This window comes from Tetrahymena thermophila (assembly GCF_000189635.1).
Source record: "Tetrahymena thermophila SB210 genomic scaffold scf_8254638, whole genome shotgun sequence".
NCBI lineage: Eukaryota > Ciliophora > Oligohymenophorea > Hymenostomatida > Tetrahymenidae > Tetrahymena > Tetrahymena thermophila.
Window position 1 is genome coordinate 96,713 of NW_002476407.1, and position 23,729 is coordinate 120,441.

General features: G+C 22.5%; 4 protein-coding genes across 4 annotated transcripts; 3 read left to right on the plus strand and 1 right to left on the minus strand. All coding sequences in view use genetic code 6, as the record gives it.

The window, feature by feature from the left end:
* Positions 1-795: 795 nt before the first annotated feature.
* TTHERM_000188553 (transmembrane protein) lies at positions 796-9,735 on the plus strand (the record flags this gene model as incomplete). The annotated part of the gene is made up of 16 exons (XM_012797748.1): positions 796-1,263; positions 1,313-1,443; positions 1,531-2,103; positions 2,160-2,283; positions 2,659-3,120; positions 3,171-3,662; positions 3,865-4,374; positions 4,423-4,533; positions 4,592-4,713; positions 4,881-5,164; positions 5,217-5,899; positions 5,958-8,194; positions 8,306-8,697; positions 8,748-9,240; positions 9,289-9,500; positions 9,680-9,735. 16 exons carry the CDS (start codon positions 796-798, stop codon positions 9,733-9,735), a joined length of 7,350 nt encoding a protein of 2,449 aa, XP_012653202.1.
* A 387-nt stretch (positions 9,736-10,122) lies between these two features.
* TTHERM_000188555 (transmembrane protein, putative) lies at positions 10,123-10,461 on the plus strand (the record flags this gene model as incomplete). Its single annotated transcript, XM_012797749.1, has 1 exon — positions 10,123-10,461. One exon carries the CDS (start codon positions 10,123-10,125, stop codon positions 10,459-10,461), a length of 339 nt encoding a protein of 112 aa, XP_012653203.1.
* Positions 10,462-12,089: 1,628 nt separating this feature from the next.
* Positions 12,090-18,267, minus strand: TTHERM_00188600 (hypothetical protein; the record flags this gene model as incomplete). The annotated part of the gene is made up of 4 exons (XM_001016536.2): positions 12,090-14,845; positions 14,905-15,036; positions 16,338-17,936; positions 17,994-18,267. The coding sequence occupies 4 exons, from the start codon at positions 18,265-18,267 to the stop codon at positions 12,090-12,092; spliced, it is 4,761 nt and encodes a 1,586-aa protein (XP_001016536.2).
* Positions 18,268-20,191: 1,924 nt separating this feature from the next.
* Positions 20,192-23,478, plus strand: TTHERM_00188610 (hypothetical protein; the record flags this gene model as incomplete). Its single annotated transcript, XM_001016537.2, has 3 exons — positions 20,192-20,323; positions 20,422-20,659; positions 20,717-23,478. Exons 1-3 carry the CDS (start codon positions 20,312-20,314, stop codon positions 23,476-23,478), a joined length of 3,012 nt encoding a protein of 1,003 aa, XP_001016537.2. The 5' UTR covers positions 20,192-20,311.
* Positions 23,479-23,729: the final 251 nt, after the last annotated feature.

Here is a 23,729-nt window from a genome sequence, read left to right on the forward strand (position 1 = left end):
ATTTGATGAGATTTTTTTAGATTCTATTAATAATATTATTGTTATTTAAATAATAAATACTCTCTATTTTATTTATCTCGTTTTTTTTTTTAAATTAAATTTCTTACTCACTAATTAAATATATTTTTTTATTTAAAGTCAACATTATTTTTATAGTTTTTTATTTTTTTATTAATTTCAAAAAGATTATAAACTCAATAATTAAAAAATATTACATAGTTATAAAAATAATTTTTTTAACATCATTAACTAACTTACCGTACCATTTTTCTTCTGATTCTTCATTACTTTTCTTAGATTTTATTTATTGTATTTGATTTTTAAATTTATTTAAATTATTATAAACTACATACAAAATACATGAATATATATAAAATACTGATATATAAATTTATTTAATATTATATTAATTTCTATTAGAAAGATAAATAGTTATAGGTGTAACCTATCACTATTTATCTCTCTATTACATAAAAAAAAATCCGCAATTAGCAATAATTCCATTAAAAATAAAATAAAGTAAATAATTTCTTGCATAATAAAAAATTTGATTTAAAATAAAGTAATATCAAATAACTACCATTAATAGAGGTGAAAATCATTTATTTAAAAAACTCAAATCATTTAAAGTTAATTTAATATTTTCAAATTAACAACTTAGAGTCAATATAATCCTTAAGAGAATAAGTAGAAAACACATATTTAATTTTTCGATAAAAATAAGAGGTTTTTAAATTATTCAGGGTAATTTATTTAAAAAATACAATTAAATTAACATAAAAATAATTAAAAAGAATGATAATTCCAATTTCGATTGCTTCTACTTTCTTAATAATAATACTTTAAGCAGTTAAAATTAAAGCTGTAGGATGTCCATTTAGATTAGATGGATGCACAAATTAAGACTTAAGGGTAAAACAGATTTTATTACTAAAATCTAATCCTTAAAGTGATTTCTAAGATATCGCAGCTGTAGTTTACGATCCTTTCACTGTTGGTATTTTTAACTTTGAGATTAATAAATAACTCAAAGTTATTGAGCAGTAGGAAAATGTTGCCTTCTACTAAATTGATAAAGATGACAGGCCTCAACTATAAGCATCACTTATTCATACTTTAGATGCGAATGGTAGAGTAATAACATGGAATTCAGGTAATGGATTCAAATAAAATGTTGTACAAATACCAAATATAATTACATTATAACCTAACTCATGCCTCAATTCTGAAGAAATGTTAGTATTGACCTGGGATGACACAAAGGTATAATAAACAAAAATATATTATTTTAACTATCTTTTTTTTAATTTAGATTTATATTATTGATTTCTCTTAAGATTATAACATTCAGTTCGATAGTTTAAATATTGATACTGCTAATATATTTTCAAATTGCTTTAATGATAAGATAAATAGAAGATTTTTAATAATGAACCAACAAGGGTAGTTATACTCCTACGACATATAGAAAAGAGTATTTATCCTTTTATTTCAAATTAATTAATTTAAGAATTTATAATCTCTTTATAGCACCTAAAATCAAATATCTATTTCTTATAAGTCAAGCTAAGGTTAAAATTTGGTTACATCATATAAAAATAATACTATTCAGTTTATGGCTTCGTTTTCATAAATATCAACAAATGTTTTAGTAAGCAAGTAAGAAGATATTTTAATCTTAATAGGAAATAACAACTTATTTACAATTTGGGAAATAAAATCACAAAAAATAATTTATAATCCAGATTTTTAAAAAATTTATTGCGACTAGAGAGATTCAAATTATACAAAAATTCAAGGAGTTATAAACTTTAAGTTTGGCTCAATAAATGAAAAAGATGAAGTAGCAATAGTTTCTGATTCTTATATTTTTGTGTATTCATTATTAGAAAAAAAACCAATTCTTTTCAAAAGCTAAAATTTAGGGTTAAATTGGATTTAAGCTTTTGTTGTTTAAAATAGTGTAATCCTTAGCCAAACTTACTCTGTTTCTAGCATTGATATAAGGACATCAAGAATTAATTATTTAATGAATTACTTTTCAAATGGATAATCTAACTATGATCAACCAATTTAGCTAGAAGTAGATAACGAATTGAATAGGTAACTTGTTTTATTAAATTTGTATGGTTTCTAATTATTTTTATTAAAATAAATAGAGTAATATATAGTGATTTCGGAGGAAATTTGTAAATTTGGTCTTCAATTAATAATCAATAGTTGTAATTTATTAAGGAATATAGTGCACCATTATTTTTCATTATAGATAAATAACTTAACAAGGTAATTCAATTTATAAATTTTATTTAGTTTTACAAATATTAAAATTTATTACTTTCATTTCAATATTTAATCAACTTAGTACTAATTTATTTTATATAACACAATGATCACTTTTTAAAGTTAAAAAAATAATTTATTGCTAATTTTTAATATTTATAGCACTTCTATGCTATATTTATCTTGATTTTTATTTAGCTAGATTAATTAAATAAATTTATTGTAATAAATAAGCCTTGATTTATAATTTTTTAGTTTGAATATGCAATTTCAAATATTAGATTTTATCTTTTAATTTACTTTAATAATCTAATTCAAAGTTTATACAAGGATTTAATTCATGAAAATAATATATTCTTTTATTAAATTAATTTATAGATGGTTTTATACACTAATTTTACAATAAATGCGATGATTTAAATCTATGATTACCAAGAAGTAAAATTATTAGATACTATACCATTTCCTAACAAAAACAGCTAAGTTAAAGATACATTTTAATTGTATTAAGACAAAACAAACGGATATCTATTAGGCTTAGATAAAGGAAGTACAAATTATGCCATTTATAGATTTACGAAGGAATCTAATTTTCCTACTCTTTATAATTGTACTTTAATTAAAAATGGAATTATTACAAATAATAATATACTCTTCTTAGAAATGTCTAAATAGTTTTTAGTAGAAATAACAAGAGTTTTGTATATGTTTAGATATTTTCCAGAAAATGGAAATACACTTACCAGTTATATCGTAGCAGGATAAAAAATTTAATTTTCATACTTTTAATATATCAACCCAACTTAAACACTAATATGCGTTCAAGATACATCTATATAAGTAGTTTTTAATTTTATTTAAATTTATTTTCAAATAATTTCATAAAAAAGGTTTTTCAGTATATTAGTGGTCAATTTAATTTATAAAATCAAATAAATTATTATTCAGGACAAAGTAATTCAATTTTCTTAGCAAAAGCATAAAACACTTTGATAATTTAGAGAACATCTTAACTTTATTTCAAAAATTTCTTAACATAAAATGATTAAATGATAGATTTTAATAATCTCTAGATACTAAATTATTAATATGACAACTCTAAAGCTCTCTTCATATGCTTAGATAGTAGCTTTATAATTACTGTAATAGATGTATTTGCAGTAAAATCTTTATATCATATAAAAATAGAAGATAATAAATTAACCGCTTTCAATATACAACAAGATATTAATTTAGTAATAATTAGTTATTTAAATGGTCAAATCTTAATTTATGATTATTAAGCTAATGCTATTGTTTCGACTTACAATAATTATTAATCTTGTTTAATCTTTAAGTTTGATAAATCAAACAATAATTTATTACTTTAATCTTAGCTATAAGTAATTAATTATACTTTTTATTTTTATTATCATTTTATCTTTTATTTTTTTATTAATTAAAAAATATTTGTTATAAAAACTGAATATAAAATTTCATTTTAGTAAACTTCAAATAGAATTTTTAAGAAATTTAAATTATTTTTAAATCTTTTGTTAATTCCCTTAAATTATTTTAAATTAAAATCTTAATGTCTAATAAAAGATTTCTTCAAAAAGATTGACAAATCTTGTTCTAATTAGTTAGATAAATTATTCACTGACAAATTATTGGATAGATGAAATGACTGGAATAACTTTTATTTTAAGTGATTAAATTATTATTTATAATCCATTATCTTAAGAATATCTTCCACAATTTTAGGTAGATTTTGACCTCTCTTTAGCCTACATTATACAATATATTCCGTAGTTAGATTACCTTTTGCTAGGATTTTAAGACAATTAAGTAAATTTAATATTTGTTTATAAACTAAGCTCTTAAAAACTATAAGCTACTTTGGATCACAATATTAAATATTGCTACTAAGTCTTTTACTTTTTTTATGACAGCTATTCTAACAGACTTTTTTCTGGCTGCGAATATCCAGCAAGTGTAATAGTTTGGGACCTAAATAATTTTTAAATGATTAAGCTGCTTGATAGCATACTTTAATCATCGTTTGTTTGCTCAATTGTATTTTATCCTGAAATAAAAACTATTTTGATGACTGGTGTAAATTTTCTTAAATCTTTCATATTTATTAAATTTTTTTTGTTTTAGTATAATTGGTGGGGTGTTACTGTAGATTATAATACACTAAAATAAAGATGCTAAGTAATGGGTATATATGGAGATTTTGATTATAGTCATAATTTGCAAATCTTATGGGATGTATTTTTTTAATTTTTTATTAATTAAAAAAAATAATGTTAATAAATTAATTTAAAAGCAAAATGGAGATTTTCGTATTTTTGATGTAAATTGTCGCTAAATAGCATTTTAGCATGCTCATACTGGGTGGATTCAGTAGCTCTTAATAGATGAAGCAAATATGTATTTGACAACAATAGGGTAATTTATTTAAAAAACTATATCAATAATTAATTAATTATTTATACTTAAAAGTTATGATTAATATGTAAAATTATGGAACTACTAAAATATTACTTCACCTATATTAATGTAAATAAATTATTATTTTACTCAAAATAAAATCTCGTTTTATAATTTAAAAATAGATCATAACGCTTTTTAACATATTCCCTTACAAGTGGTTTATTAGATTATGATAACAATTTGGTTTTAGTAGTAGATTACTAAGGCTTTATGTATATATTATCTTATCCTGATTTAAATATTCTCAAAGCAATTTAAGCAATGTTCAGTTAAGTAGATTTTATTTCTTTGAGCAAACAATTTAATCTTATAGTGTTAACTAGTTATGAAGATAACAGTTTTATATTTTATAATCTTTTTGAATTAATTTCTCCAAATTAAAATGAATTGTATTTTAGATATGAAGGTAAGATTAAGCATTTAATTTGATATTTAATAATAGAATTTTATAACAATAGGCATTTTATCTACTTTAATAACTGATCAAGGAGTAATATTTCATTAACTTGGAAATATAGTCTAATTTTGGAATTATTCTACTTAAATGCTTCTATATGGGTTTTTTGTAAACAGTTAATTTGAATCTAATGAGGCAGAAAGTAGATTTTTATCTTTGAGTGGATATTAAAACTTAGCAGTTCTTTTTACAAGGGATTAAACGATTTTCTTCAATATAAATACATTAGATATAATTAATGTTCAGCAATTAAAATGTATGAATAGCATTTAAATCTAAATATTTTTAATTTGTGCATTAACTAACAAATTTACTGTATTTAGTCTAGATAGCTTTTCTATTTATTAGTAGATTTTACTAGATCCAAACTAAAGTATTATCTAATTGCAGTAAATATTTTAAACTGGTTCTTTCTTCGCAACAACAACATAAGGAGAAATCATTTGTTTTTCACTTCAATCAAATTAGATTTTGAGCAAATTTTAAACCAAAATACTAAATCAAGCTATCTCTAATTATTAATTGATCTAATTAAATGAATTTTACATTATATTAGCCTCTGGTTTTGATGGAAGTTTTGGATACATTTAAATTTCAATAGATTTAAATACTATCAATAAACTTGATTTTAATCTTCCTGGTAAAAGTTCTCATGCTCACAAAATTATATATTTTAACAATAATGTAATAATAATCAATTTTTAAACATTTAATAAATTTATTAATTTATTTTATAAATTAGCTATTCATAAAAAGGATTTCAGACTATTATTTGGGTTTATATAGCATAAATAATCTGAACTAAATTACTTAAATTAAAAGTCCATGTGTGGGTTATACGTATAAACTAGATTTCTGTTAAGAGTATGATTTAATCATACAGAGCTGTGTAGGAAATTATCGAATTAACTCATTATCCACTTTTTAAGATATAGTTTATGGTAGGTTTACAACAAAACTTAAACTAACTTAAAAATATACAGAGACATTAAATTAAATCATTTTTGTGAATAAAGATTATTTTATAGATGCGTATTATCATTAAATATTCATTTTTTAGATAAATTATAAATAAAGTCATATTAGTTTAATTGGTAGTTACTAAGGAGATTATTCGTTAGGTTAAATAGCAAGCTATAATATAATCAAAGATTAAAATAATATATTTATTTAACTGGTGCTATATTCTATCAGCAAAATAACTAAAGTTTAACTTCCAATCTAAGGAGACAATAGCTGCAAAGAAATATTATCTTATAACTAAATATCAGAGGTCTTGCTTTCAATACAAGACGTGTATTAGTAAATTTCAAATTATTTTTAAATTGAAGATATGATATTTACTTTGACTGTAGATAAATAAACTTATTTATAACCTTTATCTCCTTTTACCTTTTCATAAATATCTCAATTAAATATAATATCTGATCCTACCTACAATATTAATTAGTCTATTATAGTCAGTTAAGAATTATTCAGCTCTTTCTAAGGATATGATTATATATCTTTAGAAAACTTTAACATATAATAATCAAAATCAGTATCAAATAATTAAATTTTTAAAATAAACAATTTAAGTACCTTTGTCCTCAAGAACATTTAATTTACTAATCAAAGCTTGTTCTAATTTGATATAAGCTTAATTGATACCTTAATTTTTTAAAATTTGTAATTTTAAAATATTTAAATGAGTAGCCAAACATTAGTAAATTTATTTAAATTTTCTTCAATAGATACAATAATAATTAAGGAAGTAGAAATATCTTAGTGTTCATATAAATAGATTACCCTTTTTAATTTTTAAGATGATATTAGCAATCAAAAAACCTCAATTATATTTTCTGATTTGACAATAAGTAGCTCACAGTTTCATTATGACAGTACACAATATGCTGCAACACCCTTATATATATCTAATTATTTTAAAGTTGAAATATAAAATTTTGTCTTAAATTAAAATATTGGAAATGGGATATATTTCATACTAAGTAATGTCATTTAGAACATGACCATTAATGGAACAAGTTTGCTTTATAATAGAGATATTTTATTTTTATCTTACAGTCATAGCTCATAAAAAACTTAAAACAATATAATTATTCTGCAATAAATAACTAATGATAATGTTTAGTTAAAGAATATTAATCTATAAAATAATTTTTTTAATATTAGCCAATTAATAACTATTAATTCTATATTAGATATTAAAACTAGTAATTTGACATTAAATTAATGCTAAATATAACAAAATAGTGCATTTTAAAATAATTAAATATCCATATTTAGTCTAAGCTAGCTATTATACTTCAATTCATCAGATTTAAGCTTTACTTAAAATCAAGGATTTTAAAGTTTACTAGTTCTTTAAGATTCTTAAAATAAAAATTAAATAAGCCAAATCCTTTTATAAAATAATAAAGCAAACAATTTGCTATTAGTTGTATAATCAAATTTACTTTTCATAGATTCTTAAGTATAATAAAATCTGTCTTAAGAAACAAACTAGCAATAGTCAATAATAAGTATCATTTCTAATTCATCTGTAATTATGAACAATATATCGTTTGAAGAGAATATTTCTAATAAGGGAGGATCTATTTATTTATTATAAAGCTAGTTGATTATATGGAGTAGCTTGTTTAAGAATGATAAAAGTACATATGGAGGATCTATTTACTCTGAAAATTCAATATTAAATATTTCTAGTTCTTAATTTAATAATTGCACATCTTCATTTGGAGGTTGTATATATGCTTTTCAAAGTGATTTAAGCTTAGACAGCATTAATTCCAGTTATGCAAAAGCTAGCTAAGATGGAGGGTTTTTATATATCAATAATTTAAATAGGTTTACTTTATCTGATATAAATATATAATATTGCTCTGCATAGAACGATGGAGGATCAATTTATATTATTAATTCTGGTGGTATTGATTCTTTTATCATATCATCAAACTTTAATAATAATTAAGCACTTGGGTATTATATTTAAAACCTTTTCTTTAGTTTTGATTTCAAAAAATAATATTCAAAATTTATTTATGATTAAAAATAATTATTTTATAAGAAATATCTTTTTAATACAAATAGAAGTGGAGGAGCATTGCTATTAGATAACTCTGAACTGCAGATAAATTATACTAGCTTTAAATATAACTTAGCTGGTGTAGGTGGTGTTATTAGGTATTTAAATTTAAAGCCAAGCTTTTTATTTAATAAATAAAAGAACATGAAAGATTCTTGTAAAACCTATAGTTTTAACTACTGCAGGTAAAATAAAGCTATTATATTTGGAAATTAAATAGCTAGCTATCCTAAATATGCATCAATTTTCCCAAGTAGTAATTTCGATGTAGATATAAGATAGTACCCTAACATAACCTTTCATAATTTTAGAAGTGGATTAAATAATTTTGATTTATTTATATAGTTTTTAGATGAATTCAAAGATATAGTTTAATAAATAGATTTCTAAAATCAAAGTAAAATAAATATTATTTTTTAAATGTATTTTTAATTAATTTTTCTTTAGCCAAAATAGATTCAATTAGCTAAAATTTATTGAATGAAATTAGATAATATAGTTGTAGAGTGTTTATTAATCAAAATTTTACAAATTTACAATCAGAAGTAATAAAATTAGATGGAGCAATTTCTGTTGATTACTCTTTTTATGGATGGAATAAAATTGGTTGCTTAATGAATAATTTTAAAATAACTGGAGTACCTAAAAGTAATTCTTCTTTGGTGCTTTAACTCAAAGGAATGAGAGTAGCCAATAGCACTAATCAATTTATAGATAGTAATAATATCTAAATTAAGATAGAGTTTAGACAATGCGAAGCTGGAGAATATTATAAACAAAATTGCGAAGGATGTTAGTTATATGAGTGTTCTTAATGCTAAAATGGGACTTATTCACTAATAAAACCTGAAAAAAGTTAATAGATTTAATGTAGAGAATGTGATAAGTCTCAAGTCGAATCATGCTACTTGAATCAAATTAATTTAAGAGAAAATTATTGGTAAATAAATTAGATAAATAAAATTTTAAAAATTATTTAATCAAATAGGAGAATAAGTAATTCATCTGATTAAATTTATTAATGCAGTAATACTTTTACTTAATGTAATGGAGATTAGTCAAAAGGTTATTGCGCTGTTGGCTATACTGGGGCTTTATGTTCTGCTTGTGATAATTATGGAATATTATGGGGAGATAAATATGGATAAGTATTTTCCTTAGAGTTTTCAAAACCTCAATGTGAAAAATGCTCTGAAATAAGTCATAATTTTTATAAATAAACTTTTATAGTCATTTTAGTTTTATTTTATTTAATTTTCATGACAGTAGAATCATAAAATAATAATTGCAAGATTTGTTAGATTAACCTCTTACAAAAACTAAATATTTTAAATATGGGAGTCTCTCAATTCATCTTTTAATCATCTGTTATTCTTAAGATAATTATTAATCAGCTTTATATCTTATCTACTCTCAAATATATCAACATATCTGAATCTTTTAATTCTATGGTTTCTATACTTTAACTAAGTTCATAGCATGCATACATATTTAAATAGTCTCTAGACTGTTTATTAGTGTCTTTAAATCTAAACTTAAAATTACAGTATTTAAGATTTCTTTATATATCTATTATACTTCCTTTGCTTACTCTTGCTTTAATATATATTATCATAAAAATTATTTTGGTGATATAGTTTAATTTAATACCTCAAAATTATTTTTATGAAGATGCAAAATATAATAACATAAATATGGTTATAAGTACTTTGATATTATTCTCTTATATTACGACTGCTAATATATAGTAATCTGCTTTGGAATTGATCTTTTGTGAAAGATTTGATAATTAATATTTTATGAAAAGTTAAATGAATGAAATATGTTACACATAAGAGCATTATTACTATATTGCATTTCTTATTTCACCAATTTTGATTTTAGTATCAGTGGTGTAGCCTATAATTATTTTTTATATATTATTCAAAAATATCTAAAAAGGATAAAATAGTAAACAATTTACTGTGATAAGAAGGTATGGCTATTATTTTAAAGGATATAAAAAAAATAGGTGGTGGTGGGAAATAATCAAAACTTAATACAAGTTTATAGTATCAATACTTGCTTCAATATTTAACAAAAGTTTTATAACTTTAACTCAATCACTATTATGTTGCTAAACAATATATTTATTAATACTGATTAAGTTTAATCCATATGAGGATAGAAAGATCAATAAGTTGGAAAAAAAATCTGCTATTTTAACATTGATAATATTTTGGGTAGCCTTGCTTAGTTAATAAAACTAAGATAATTTTATTTATTAAATATCTTAAGTTATAATGATGCTTCTCTTCATAATTTTATTTGGTAATTATAACTTAATTTTTGTAATAGAGCTAAGATAAAAAGAAAATTAGCAAATATTTATTGAAAAAAAGAAATATTTTTATTTATAAATATTTTTTTAAGATATTAAATAAAAGCATGTTTTTGTATAATTAAAAAAGAAGAGGTCGAAAAATGAGTTATTGGATTGAAATAACCTAACTTTATTAAATGGTCTTCTTCTTATTTAATTAAATAAAATATTTTTAATTAGTAACTCAAATATAAATACTTATTTTTTTAAATAATAATAAGCATTTATTTTTTTTTTGTATCTTTAATTAATATTTTATTTTAAATATTAGGCTTTTTGGTTTCTAGTCTTTTAAGTGTTTTAATAAAAAGAAATATGTATATGCTTTTTAACTTCAAGTGCTTCTTTGGGATAAAATAAATGCTAAAAAAGTTATTAGATAGATAAGATAATTAATCGTGTATTGTAAGGTATCTAAAGATTCACCATTTTGATTTATATAATATACTTTTCAATGATAAATATAATTCATTGAGAGTTTTTAAAAAGTAAGTAATTTATTAAATTATTTATTTACATTTTTCAGAAAAAAATAATTTTTTAAACTATTTTATTTATTTATTGATGTATTTTATATTTTATTAAAGCTGGAAGAAAGTTAAAAATCTTATTTTAACTACTACTACTATTAATTAATATTAATAATAGAACATTTAAAAAAAGATATTAAAAAGAAACAATAGTCATAGATTGTCTTCATTTAGCTTAATGAGTAATACCTTTATTTAAAAAAAATAAATTATGATTGAAAATAAATTAGATTCTAACTTTAAATTGTGGCATAAGTTAAAAAGTATAAGTAAGCCTAATTCTCCTTAGTAGCAATCTTTTTAAGATACATTTTTATGATAAATTTTACGTTGATTGCTTTATTATTTAAATATTAAATACTAAATACTAAATTTTTATATTTTATTTTTTTTTAAATTAAATTTCTAACTAAAAAAATTATTTTAACTAAAATCAAAATTATTTTAATGATTTTCCTTTTTGTAAAAAAATTATGAAATAAACTTTATTGTGATAAGTTTTGTTTGTTGATTTATATTTTATCACTATTTAAAAATTTTTAAATATTTTTACCCTTTTTATTTTTATTTATTTCAATACTAATAATTCATTAGTTATTTTAAAAATTTTATAACTTAAAAATATTTAAATTGAATATAATCGATTTAAAAAATTGATTAAAAATATATTTAGAGCTTTTTTATTTGAGTTATTTATAATACAACATATTTGAATAGCTTTTTAATAAAAATATATGTATTATGTTTAGATTTATTTATGTATTTATTCAATGTATTTATATATAATTTTTATAGGTTTCTTTTATATTTTTTTAGTAAAAAAATTAACGTTAATTAGTTTCTTAATTAGTCACTCAATCAGATAATCAGTTAATCAACCAGTCAAAAAATCAGTCTTCAATTATATTTACCAGATGAAGTTTTTTGCAGGTTGTTTGTTTTATATGAGGATCTAGAACGAGACTTTGACTTAGAAGATTTATTAAAAACACTATTATTATTATTATTGTTGTTATACTTATTATGATACTTGTTTTGCCTATCATCATTGTAATTATTGTAGTTTTTATAGTTGCTTCTTTAATAATTATTATATTTTAACCTATTATTATAGTCATTACCATTGTAATTATGTTAATTATGTGGTGAGAATGGAGATGAAGGAGATTTTTCGTTTCTTTGGTTTTTCTTATAGACTTCATTATCTCTTTTATTGTATTTTTATGGGCGTGAACGAGGAGACTGGGAGATTGATCTTCTTTCTTTATTTCTATCATTTTAATCTGGAGAAGAATCTCTAGACTATACTCTTCTATCATACATATTAGAATTATATTGATTATATTTATTCTTTTTATAATTATAGTTTTCTCTCCTATAATTATTATTGTTATTATTTCCGCTTTTATAATTTTTTTGGTAGCCACCTCTTTATCTATATTGATTGTGATGATAATTTTATTAGTTTTTTTCATCATACTCTCCTTCTTCTGAACTTGGTGATTTATTATCGTTATGGCTTTCCTTTTTCTATATAGATGGAGAATGAGATGGTTTTTTATTCTTTTTATAACATTTATTGAATTATGAGTTGCTCTTGCTTTTTTTCCTTGAGTTTGATCTCGAATTCGATTAATTATATTGTTAATTTTGTTATATTTCTGATGCTTTATTTTTTCTAATGATAGTTAATCCTGAAGTAGTTGTTTCAGTTATTGTTTTAGTATTAGAATCTATCTTTTCTTTTTGATAGGGTGATTAGGAAGGAGGGCTATGTGAGTGTTATCTTTAGCGAGTTTTTGAACTAGATTTTTATTGTACTAGCTTTTTTGGCATAGAATTTGAAGAAGATCTATTTTAGCTTTTATTTCTATGTTGAGATTAAGAATCTTTGTCTGAAGAATAAGATCTCTTCGAGATAACAGAAGATGATCTACGACGGTTGTGATAATTTTAATTTCCATATGAATTATTGTATTAATTGTTATTATATCCACCATGATAGTGACCTTTGTTAAAATTAAAGTTACGATTCTAATTATATCTATTAAATTAATTATTATTGTTATTATTATTATTATTCATATTAGAGTTATTGTTTTTATCATTATAAGGTCTTTTATTTGTATACCTTTAACTAGAGTTGCTTCTTGAGCGATTTCTATTACCTTATTGATTATTTGATTTCATATAATTAGTTTTATAGTTTTGGTAATTATTATTTCCTTAGTTTTAGTATTAGTTATAATTTCTGTGATTATAATTATTGTGATGGTAATAAGTATTATAATTATTGTAGTTGTTTTTATATTTATTTTTGCGGTATTCTCTAATACCTCTCTTGTTAGAATTAGTTCTATTCCTTTTTCTATCATCCGTAACACTTTACCTATCTTATTCTTCTGAAGATCTGCTTCCACTTGAAGATGGAAAGCTGCTCTTATTTGAATCTATACTGCTATTATCGTCATCATCTTCATCATCATCATCAAATTATTCAATTTCTTTTATTATCGATCTATTTTTTTGCATAGGCTTGATAGTTTCTTATGTTTCAATTTACCCTTACTCATTTTTACTAGACTAATTCTAATTATTTTCTGTTTCAATTTCTAATTATTTATCATCTTTTATTTTTCCTTCCTATAATTATTATTGTTGTTACTGCTAGGTTTTTATATTATTTTATTCATCTTTAAATTGTCTACTTATATCCTTTAAATCTTCTTCAGCTGCTTATGAAATTATGGGATCATTTCTTTAATTCGTTGAAAATTAAACCTTTTTATTATCATCTTTTGGTAATGCTTGTTAGATATTAGAATCATTTTTTTCTTACAATATGATGTTATTATTTTATTCTTATTGAATTTTTATTGCCTTTTACAAATCTTCCATTAAATTAGAATCATTTTTATTTGATGAATTTTATTCAATAGTATCTTCCTTACTAACAGATTTCTTTTTTGAATTAGATGACTTCTCAATTTGAAGTAAGTTTGTATTACCACGATTTTAATCTTGTTGTTATTCTTTTAAAGCTAATTAAAATTGCTTGTTTATCTATTCTTCAATGTTTATGCATAACAATTCGTCATCATTCACTTAATTATTCTCTGATACTTAAGAATTGCTATCATGATTGCTTAAACCCCAATCAGCGCTTTTAGGAGTTCTCATGCCAGAACTTTATGGAGATTACTCTTTATTATAATCTTCTTTTTGTTTTTACATTCTCTCTTAATTCTCAAAGTATTTTCTTAATTCTTCTTCATGATTAGTTATCTAGATTTAATTATCAGACTATCTTTATTCATCATCGTTTTCTTGCTAATATTTTTAAAATTTATCTTCACTATTTGAAGAACTTGATTTTTGATTGTTAGAAGATTTATTTTATTTTTTTTTATAATTGTAGCGCTCATCATCTGATTGAGAAACGCTTGGTGTTCTTCTTCTTTAATTTTTATTGTATTCTTCTTTTTCGTATCTATAGTTCTTTCTTTTTTTGCTATGGCTTCTACTGTTTGAATTTGAATCATTTTATCTTCTTGTCCTACTAAACGACTTGAAGCTTTTTTCTGGAGTCCTATTTGCATATTTATCACCTTCATCTCTGTAAGACCTGGAAGGAGATCTATAATCTTTTTTATCTTTAAATTAAATTTAAAATTATTAAATTAAAATATGTTAAATTAATTAATTAATTTACTTTTGTTGTAAGGAGATTCTTAATATTTCTAACGATTATACGATTTATATGTTTTTTCATTTGTTCGATTGTAATAGTTTTACTCAGAATCATTTCTATAAGGCGAGTCATATTTCTTTTACTATTTTTGACCTGTAAATGATAGTAAAATTAAATTAATTTTTAAATAAAAAAAATTTTATCGCCTTTTTATTTTTTAGATCAACGAAAATAAATAAACAAACTAAAAGATAATTTATTACTAATATTGAAAAATTTAAACTACTTTTTAAACCCACCCACCAACTTGCTACAACTAAAATGAGAATTTATTTAATTTATTGTAATTTTGATAAAATTGATATAGAATATGATTGAAAAAAGGAAGGAAAAATGTGATGTGATAAATATTGTAATTATTCATAATCCTTTTTTATTATCAAGATAATATTTTACAAGAATAAGATGTGGATATATAGGGGAAAACATCAAAAACAAATATTAATTAATAAAATTCAAATTATTATAAATGGATAAATGAATTTTTCATATTTTTTTTTTTTGCTGTTGATGAAGTAGTAAGTTAGGAATTATGTATGTAAGTAAGTATGGAAGGAAGTAGTTGTTATATTAGTAATAATTACTTTTGCTGAGAGAATTGATTTCATCTGCTCAATCTTCTCTCTGCTTTGAAAGATATTTATTTTTTTATAATATCTAATTTGTATAAGATCACTTAAATATTTATTTCATTTATCATCCATGATTTTGGGTGCTGTGAGGATTTGTTTAATGTTAATTTAATGCAACAAAACTTTAAGAACAGTTTATCAATTAAGAATTTCTTTTTATCTGCCTTCTCATTATAGGCTATGTATGTTTATCAGCTCAATGCTATCTTATTCCATCAAAACACAATTGCTTATTATATAGATTGATTTATTGATAGATGTGTAGATTGATAGATAGACAGGCAGAGAAAAAACTACTCTCTTCATAAAAGTATTAATCTAAAATAGTTTTTATTTTTTTTTCCTAAAGTAAAATGTTGGCACTGTGAACTAGTTAAATTTTACTTTTACATAATTTTCTTCAGAGATGTGATATTTGAAAAGTAGTAGAAAATTAAAAAATCATGTTAAAAGTATAAGAAAGTAACATCACAGGAATCCTCTTCAGCATTAAGAATAATAAGTTGAAAATGAGTATCAGAATTGAAAAAATTTATAAATAAGAAAGGATATGAGATATTGCTAAATTAATTTTATTTAGCATGAAGAAAGAAAGCAAAGTGCTATTGTTTGGTAAAGAAAAGAAAGGGCAGATTAAGAAGGAAATAGATGATATCAGATTCTTCAGATAAAAATGAATTGAAAGTTAAATTTATAATTAAGTTTTTTTTGTTGGAGCTGGTGGCGATTAATATTTATTATTTTTAACAAATAGTGTGTTACTTTTATCTTTAGAAGTTGAGTGTCGATTCTATTCGTAATGATTTTTTGTTTTAGTATCTCTCTTATCTTCCTTAATGGTCTTGGGGCTTTTTTCTGATTAATCTTTGTTTGTTTAACTAGAAGCCAAATCTTGAGAACTGTAAGTTTTACTCTTATGTTAAGAATATTTTTCTTCACGCATTTGCCTTAAAAAGGAATCAGTTAATGGAGGGTTATCTAGATAAGCATTTTCTTCTTTATCTGAAGGTGATTCATTTTCATTTCTCATTGAAGATTTTTATGAGATAAACATCTCGTGATTCTCATTATCGTTATTTTTTTCATGATGATATATGGGTGTAGTGCTTCTTTAGCTTAATTTTTTATAATCATCATCTTTGTCGCTATTCTTTTTATTCTTAAATATCTTATTCATTTGAATCACATCTTCTAAGAATGATTTCTTAAATTATAGGAACTAGCAAGTCTTTGAAGAATTTATGTAAGTCTAGACAGTTTCATAATGTGTAGAAGATCCAGGTGTTGTATTTTATATAGGGTTACTTTAGTAAACTTGCTTGTCGCTCGATTTATAAAAAATAAAATATTTATTTTCATGAATGTTTTTTTTCTTCCAAGATTATTTTGTATAGTATGGATGGAGATTAGCTTTAATGTAAGGAAAGTCTTTGAGTTTGATTGGAATTTGTTATATTGCATAAATAGCAGAATCTAGATCAGAAAAAACTATTAGTGTATGCTTCTTTTCATTTAGAATGATTGGTTCCTCTATTGATAAGACGTTTTGCATGATATTCATGCTTTATAATAGGTTACTAATTTGTGGTTTTCCATTATGAATCGGTATGTTACGAAGTACAACAGGAATCCACCATCCTTACTTATTAGTATGTGAAGAAGAAGATGAACTTGAATTAGAGCTTCTAGAGCGAACGCTTGAAGGCAGGGTATTAGAAGTTAAGTAAAAATCAATATAATTTGCATTTACTTTATAAACTTCAATTTGCTCACCAAGGATAGAACGATACTGCATTTAATTTTTTGTGTAGTTAAAATAAACAAATTGGGCATTATTTTTTTCTCCAAATGTTACAAGCAACGAATATTTTCCTTAATAGTACAATGTTCTAAAATCTTTAAAATTGACATGAATGAATGTCCTGAATCTTTCCTTCATTTCTTTCTTCAAAGTAGCCAGAGACATCGTAACATTGATATTACAAAAAAGTAGCTCATAACAATTTTGCCAAATAGAAGAACGATCATTTTTTGTTGCTCTTTGAGCTTAAGGCTCCTTATCGATTTACAATAAATCAGAATCAATTAAATACATAAGGACGTCTTCGAGGCTAGTGCTTTAAGGTATTTTTTAATTGAATTATTTTGTACCTTTCGAAACGCTTTCTCCTTTTAAAGAACTGTCATCATCACTCACTGCAGGTGAACTTTCACCTGAAGTGACAGCTGGCAAAAGATATTCTTATTATAATGTATATACACTATAATATGGATCATATTGCACATCATCATCTTCGTCATCATTCTCTTGATTGTTTTAATCTTTATTGAAATTTTCTTTGCTCTCAATATAGTTTAAATCTTTAGGTGATTGTATAATAATTGGGTTTTATTCAGAAGTTTTGAAAGGAAATTTACTTTGATGTTGATTTCGTATTTAAAGCTATTTTTTAATTAAAGTTGATGCTACACTCTGTTGTATTTTAGCTTTTTCTTATATATTGTTTCCTGCTAAGATTTCTTTTTCATCTTTAACTTCCATTTTGGAAAGAAATTATTTACGAAGTTCCAGCTATTACTTCATTTTTTCAAAAGCCGATTGAGAACTCTTATTTACTTTATTATTGCTATTTTAAGAATTGCTAGTTAGAGAAGAACTGTTATTTTATGTATTTCCACTATAACTGCTCATATTATCTTCTAATGCGTCAAAAAAATGTATTATAATTCAGAGTATTCTTTGTACTCGTTAATATTTTATAACTAATAATTAATACTTTCCTTGTTTTTTATATGTTATTATTAATAGATATTTATAAAATTTTTAAGGCTAAATGTCTATTTGCTATCAATTTCTTTCAAATTTAAGCTTTGAAATTAGTTGCTTTTGACTCAATAAATATTTTGAGTATCCTTTATATAATAATAATAAATTCCCTAATAGTTTTTTGTCTATATACCCTTTGTTTATTCAAAAAGCTTGAGTAGATCCAAAACAAAGAAAATGAGACTCTTAATCTATTGTTTAAGTGTTTTTACCCCCCTTTATGTTCGATGCTAGCAGTTCAATGTAGAGGATTAATAAATTTATTGAAATGGCTCTATAAATAAAATATATTAAATACTAAAGCAGAGCTTGAGTGTAATTCTGATTATATAATAGTTGAATATTGGATTTAAGCAAAATTCTTTTCTTTCTTTCTTTTTAATATAATTTTTGCTTTTATTTAATTTTTCTCTTCTTAGCTTAGTAAGTTTACTTATATTTTTCTTTTCCTTGTTTTAATACTTTAATCTTTTTAAATAGCAAAGTTTTCAATCAAAGCAAGTGTATGTATTCATCTAAATAAAAAGAGCCTTTAAATAAATAAAGGCTAAGCATTATAATTAGAAAGAACTGCTGCATTTAAAGGAAAAATGACAATTATTATTTTAACATTTTAATTTGATTTTTTATATACCAGAATATATGAATAGCTATCAACATTTAATCCAAAAATTAGATAATATATCTTTAATCGATATCCTAATATGTTCACTACTATTTGCCATATTTATTTTAATTTTAAAAAAATATTTTTTTTAATTTTGATAAAATACTTTTAATAATCTTATTTATTAGTATAGTAATAAAATTTTTAATTTAAAAATAATAGAAATTATTATAAAATAACTAAAATTCTCTACTTCTATTTACAATCTCTATATTTTAAATGTTATTATATATTTTTTTTTACTTTATTTATTCAGTAAGTAAAGAATTAACAAAAATCATTAAAAAATGTAAAATGACAGGTGCTAATTTTACTTTTTTAAAAATAGAATTTATAAAAATTATATCAATAATAATTTAAAAATATTTATTTTAATAAATAAATAAAAGCTAATGTTCTACTTCTATTTTACAACCTCTATATTTTAAATGTAATTTTATTTATTTTTTACATTAATTATTGAATGAGTAAATAATTAACATTTATCATAAAACAAACAATTTAAAATGAAAAATGCTTATTTTTTTGTTAAATTCAGAAAATTTCATAAGTAAAATAAAAAATAAAATGAATACAAATTTAAAAAATTCATTTAATAAAGAAATTAAAGTAGTTTCTATTAATAAATTAAGAAAAAAAATTTTTTAGCCTGGCATAATAAAAAGTAAATTTTTAAAAATTTAATTTCAAACTTAGAAATTTTATAAATAAAAAATTTTAAACTTCAACATTATTATTGAAATTAAATATTATTTAATAATATTTTAGACAACAAAAAAATATTTTTTGTGTAAAAATAATTTTTAATAATTAATTTTTATTTAAAAAAGACCTTTTTTGAATTTATTTATAATTTAATTTAAATGAATTTGTTAGTCAGTTAGATAGATAGATTTTCTTTATTCTATTTTTAAATTTATATGTTTTGTTTAAAATTAAAAAAAAGGAACTTTTATCATATTAAATTTTTGAAATAAGTACATTAAACATTTTAATTTGTTTGCTTTATTAATTTCAGTAATTCGATGTTTCGCGCCTCAGTGATAAAAATTTAGATCCGTTTGAGAGTGTTTGTTTGTTTTAATATTGAAATTCAAATTTGATTTTGATTTTTAGATATTTATTCACATAAATCAAAAATTAATACTTAAAAATACAAAGAAAACAAAAGCAATAGATAAATAATTTATTATTCTGACAGAAAAAATAGAAATAAAAGAAAAAAAATTAAAACAGAGTTCTATGCCCCCTCAAGTAAATTTTTTATTTTTTGAATAAAATTCTTTACTGATAGCTTAACACAAAGTTTATATTAAAATTATTTTATTGATTTATTGTTTTAAATTAATTAGAAAAAAAAAGGAGCCAAAATATAGATTAAGAATCAGTAGAAGCTAGCTAAAGCTGAAGAATAGATATAGTCTTCCAGCTATCAAACTTAGAAGGAAGATATTGAAAACACTGGCTAGGAGTAAATAAAGTATGACAACCCTATAGAAGATGATATTTAGAATAATGTAGTCCCTATGTCTTCCCCTTAGAAAACTTAGATTCAGCAAGAAACTAATAATAATATTAAAGGAAGAAAAAGTAATATTTTATTATTTTTTATTTGCAAAAATTTAAAATATATTATTAAATCTAAAGGACAAGCACCAAAACTCACTTAGCAAGAAACTCTCATAGAAGAAGCACCCCTTCGCTAATAACCTGCTCGTACTAGACGCTAGTTGGCCAGCTAAAGTAATTTTACTTAAGGTTCCAAAAAAATAGATAGGAAAATTGATGATCAAAATGAAAACCTTAAAGGTTAAATCTCTTAACAAAATGTAAGAGGTTCTAAGAAAAAAGAAAATTCTGATCAAAAAGGTAAAAAGAACTAGTAAAAGATAGTAATTGAAAGTTAAGAAGATGATATTGAAGACGATATAATAGAAGAAGGCTAAATAAAGCCAGAAGATCTGCCTTTGAGATAAGCTAAAAAAGGATCACAATAAGAACCTTCTTTATAAGCATAGGGAAAGCAATAAAATAATCGTAGTTCACAAAATCTAAACTCTAATAACTAATAGTAACAGAATTAAGCAAAAAAAGCTTAATAATAAAATCAACAGCCTGTATAAACTTAATTGTCAAACAATAACAAATCTCCTACACCCTAAAACAAACTAGGTGTATCTTAAAATGAGATAAAACCTGCAGATGCCCTACAAAAAAATAATACTACTCAAGCAGCAGCAATATCTCTTGAAAATTCTAACTAAAATAGTGGTGATAAACCTAATAGTGGAGAAAAAAAGAAATTGACTCTTAGAGAAATGGAAGGCCTGAGTAAATTATTAAGCATCCAAGTTGATGGATTAAAAATGAAAGAACAACAAATGTAGAGTATGTTGTAGAATTAAAATATCAGTAGCAACCCAATAATTAATAACAACATGGGAAATAGTAATTATAGATCTAATCAAAGTAATTTGTAAGTGTAGAATACTTAAGCAACATAGTTGAATGGTCCAAACCCTAACTACAGTATTCAAAATCTATTAAATGGAAATTTGACAAGAAAAATGGTTAAGCCAAATAATCATTTCGTTTAGAAGTAAGCTATTATATACAAAAATTTAAATAATCTAAGAAGCTAATTAAATGATAACCACATTGTGATAGATGATGATTATATAGACGATATTGAAAATTAAACATTTGATATAGAGAGTAAGGATGTAGATATCGAAAATTTAAATGTAATTACTACTAACCCAAGTTATGCAATTCAGTAAAAAGTCTAAAATAGAAATTAAGTAGATTAGAGGACTCCTCTCAGATCAATTACTCCATAAAGTAAAACTTCATTCAACTAATAAGCTATGAATAATAATATGAATCAGAGACCTCAATACATTCAATAGCATTAAAATACTTATGGATATTAATAAAATAATATCCACTAAAGAAAAAGTGTTACTCCTACAGGAAAAATGGGGATTCCTTAATCTAACTAGCAAAATTTAGGAAAAGTAACACCAATAGGATTAAAAGGAGGCAAGATAACACCTATTATTTAAAAATAATAAAATCAACCAACCCATCAGCATTTAGCCCAACAATCAGTATTAAATAATAACTTGAATGGAGGAAAAAGAACACCAATTACATATGGTAATTAATAGCAAAACCATTAGTAATCAACTCTAATAGAAATCGATAATGAAATTTAATCAAGATTAGAAATGATTAGATAAAATATAGGTCCTCTTCTGGCTTGCTTAAACTCTGACATCATGGGAGGAAACAACTAATAATAGTAGTAGCAATAATAACAATAGTAATAATAATAAGTACCTTAATAATAAATAAATTAGGAAAGTTCTTATATAAACAGAAGGATATACTAAGATATGAGAGAAAGGAGAATTAATTAATTTGATAATTAGTAATTATCAAAATAAGTTTAAATGCAGCCTTAATTATAATAATAATAATAGGTGAGAGGAAGAAGCTTAACTCCAACTATTTAAACAAATAGAAGACATTTTGATATAGACAATAATAAAATAAACAATAATAATAGTAATGGTTTTGCCCATAATAATGGATAAATTTTACCTAGGAAAGTTGTTACACCCATTAGAGGAATATAATAGCAATAATAGCAAATATAAAATTAAGATCATTAATAAATACCTATAGGTAGAAATTATGATGCCAGAGCTGGAGATTGGCTATGTGGTAATTGTAAAAACTTTAATTTTGCATATAGAAATATTTGTAATAGATGTGGATAGGTTTAAGATGAAAAAATTGATATGGTCCATCCATAAATCACACCAGAAGCTCTTGATTTAATTCATGAACTTAATCACCAAGGGAAGAAAAAAACTCCAATTCGTACAGTTGATGATGTGAAGAGAACGTTTTAAGATTTCAGCTAGAACAAAGAAAATTTAAAAAATATTTCAAATACCAGCACACAAAATTAATAATACTAATAGTAAAAAATATAAAATAAAAGTCCCTACTCAGTAATATAGTAAGATAATAAATTATAGATGAACTCAAGAAACAACTAGCGTTTGACTTACAAGTAACTTGAAGAGTATGAAAATTAACTAGCAAACTCAAAATAAAACTAAGAAAGCAAATTAATTACAAATGAATCTTAGAATAAAAATATTAATAAAGAAAACTAAACCAAAAATGATGTCATTGGAAATTAGATTATCTTTATTGATAATTCTAGTGCACAACCTCTTTCTGAAAATGAGAAAGAAGGCAAAAACCCAAATGCAGACCAAAAAGAAATTAAAAGTAATACTGTTAATCAAAATAGCAAATAAAATAAAGAATAAACTTAATTAAATAATAACTAAAGAAAGAGAGTTGTCGACCCTCGAATTTAAATGCGATGAGTTTTTTTATATTATTTATTTATTTACTAATTTTAATTTTTTAATTATTTATTATGAATCAATCTTATTATTTTTCAATTATTACTATTAATTTACAACTGCTTTTATAACATAATTAGTTAGTTAGTTATTTATTTATTTTGATTATTATCCTATTGTTTTTAAATATTCAACAAATTTCAAATTATTTTCTTCTTAAATTCGCAACACTTGTTAAAAATGTAATATTTAAAACTTTCAATACTTTAATT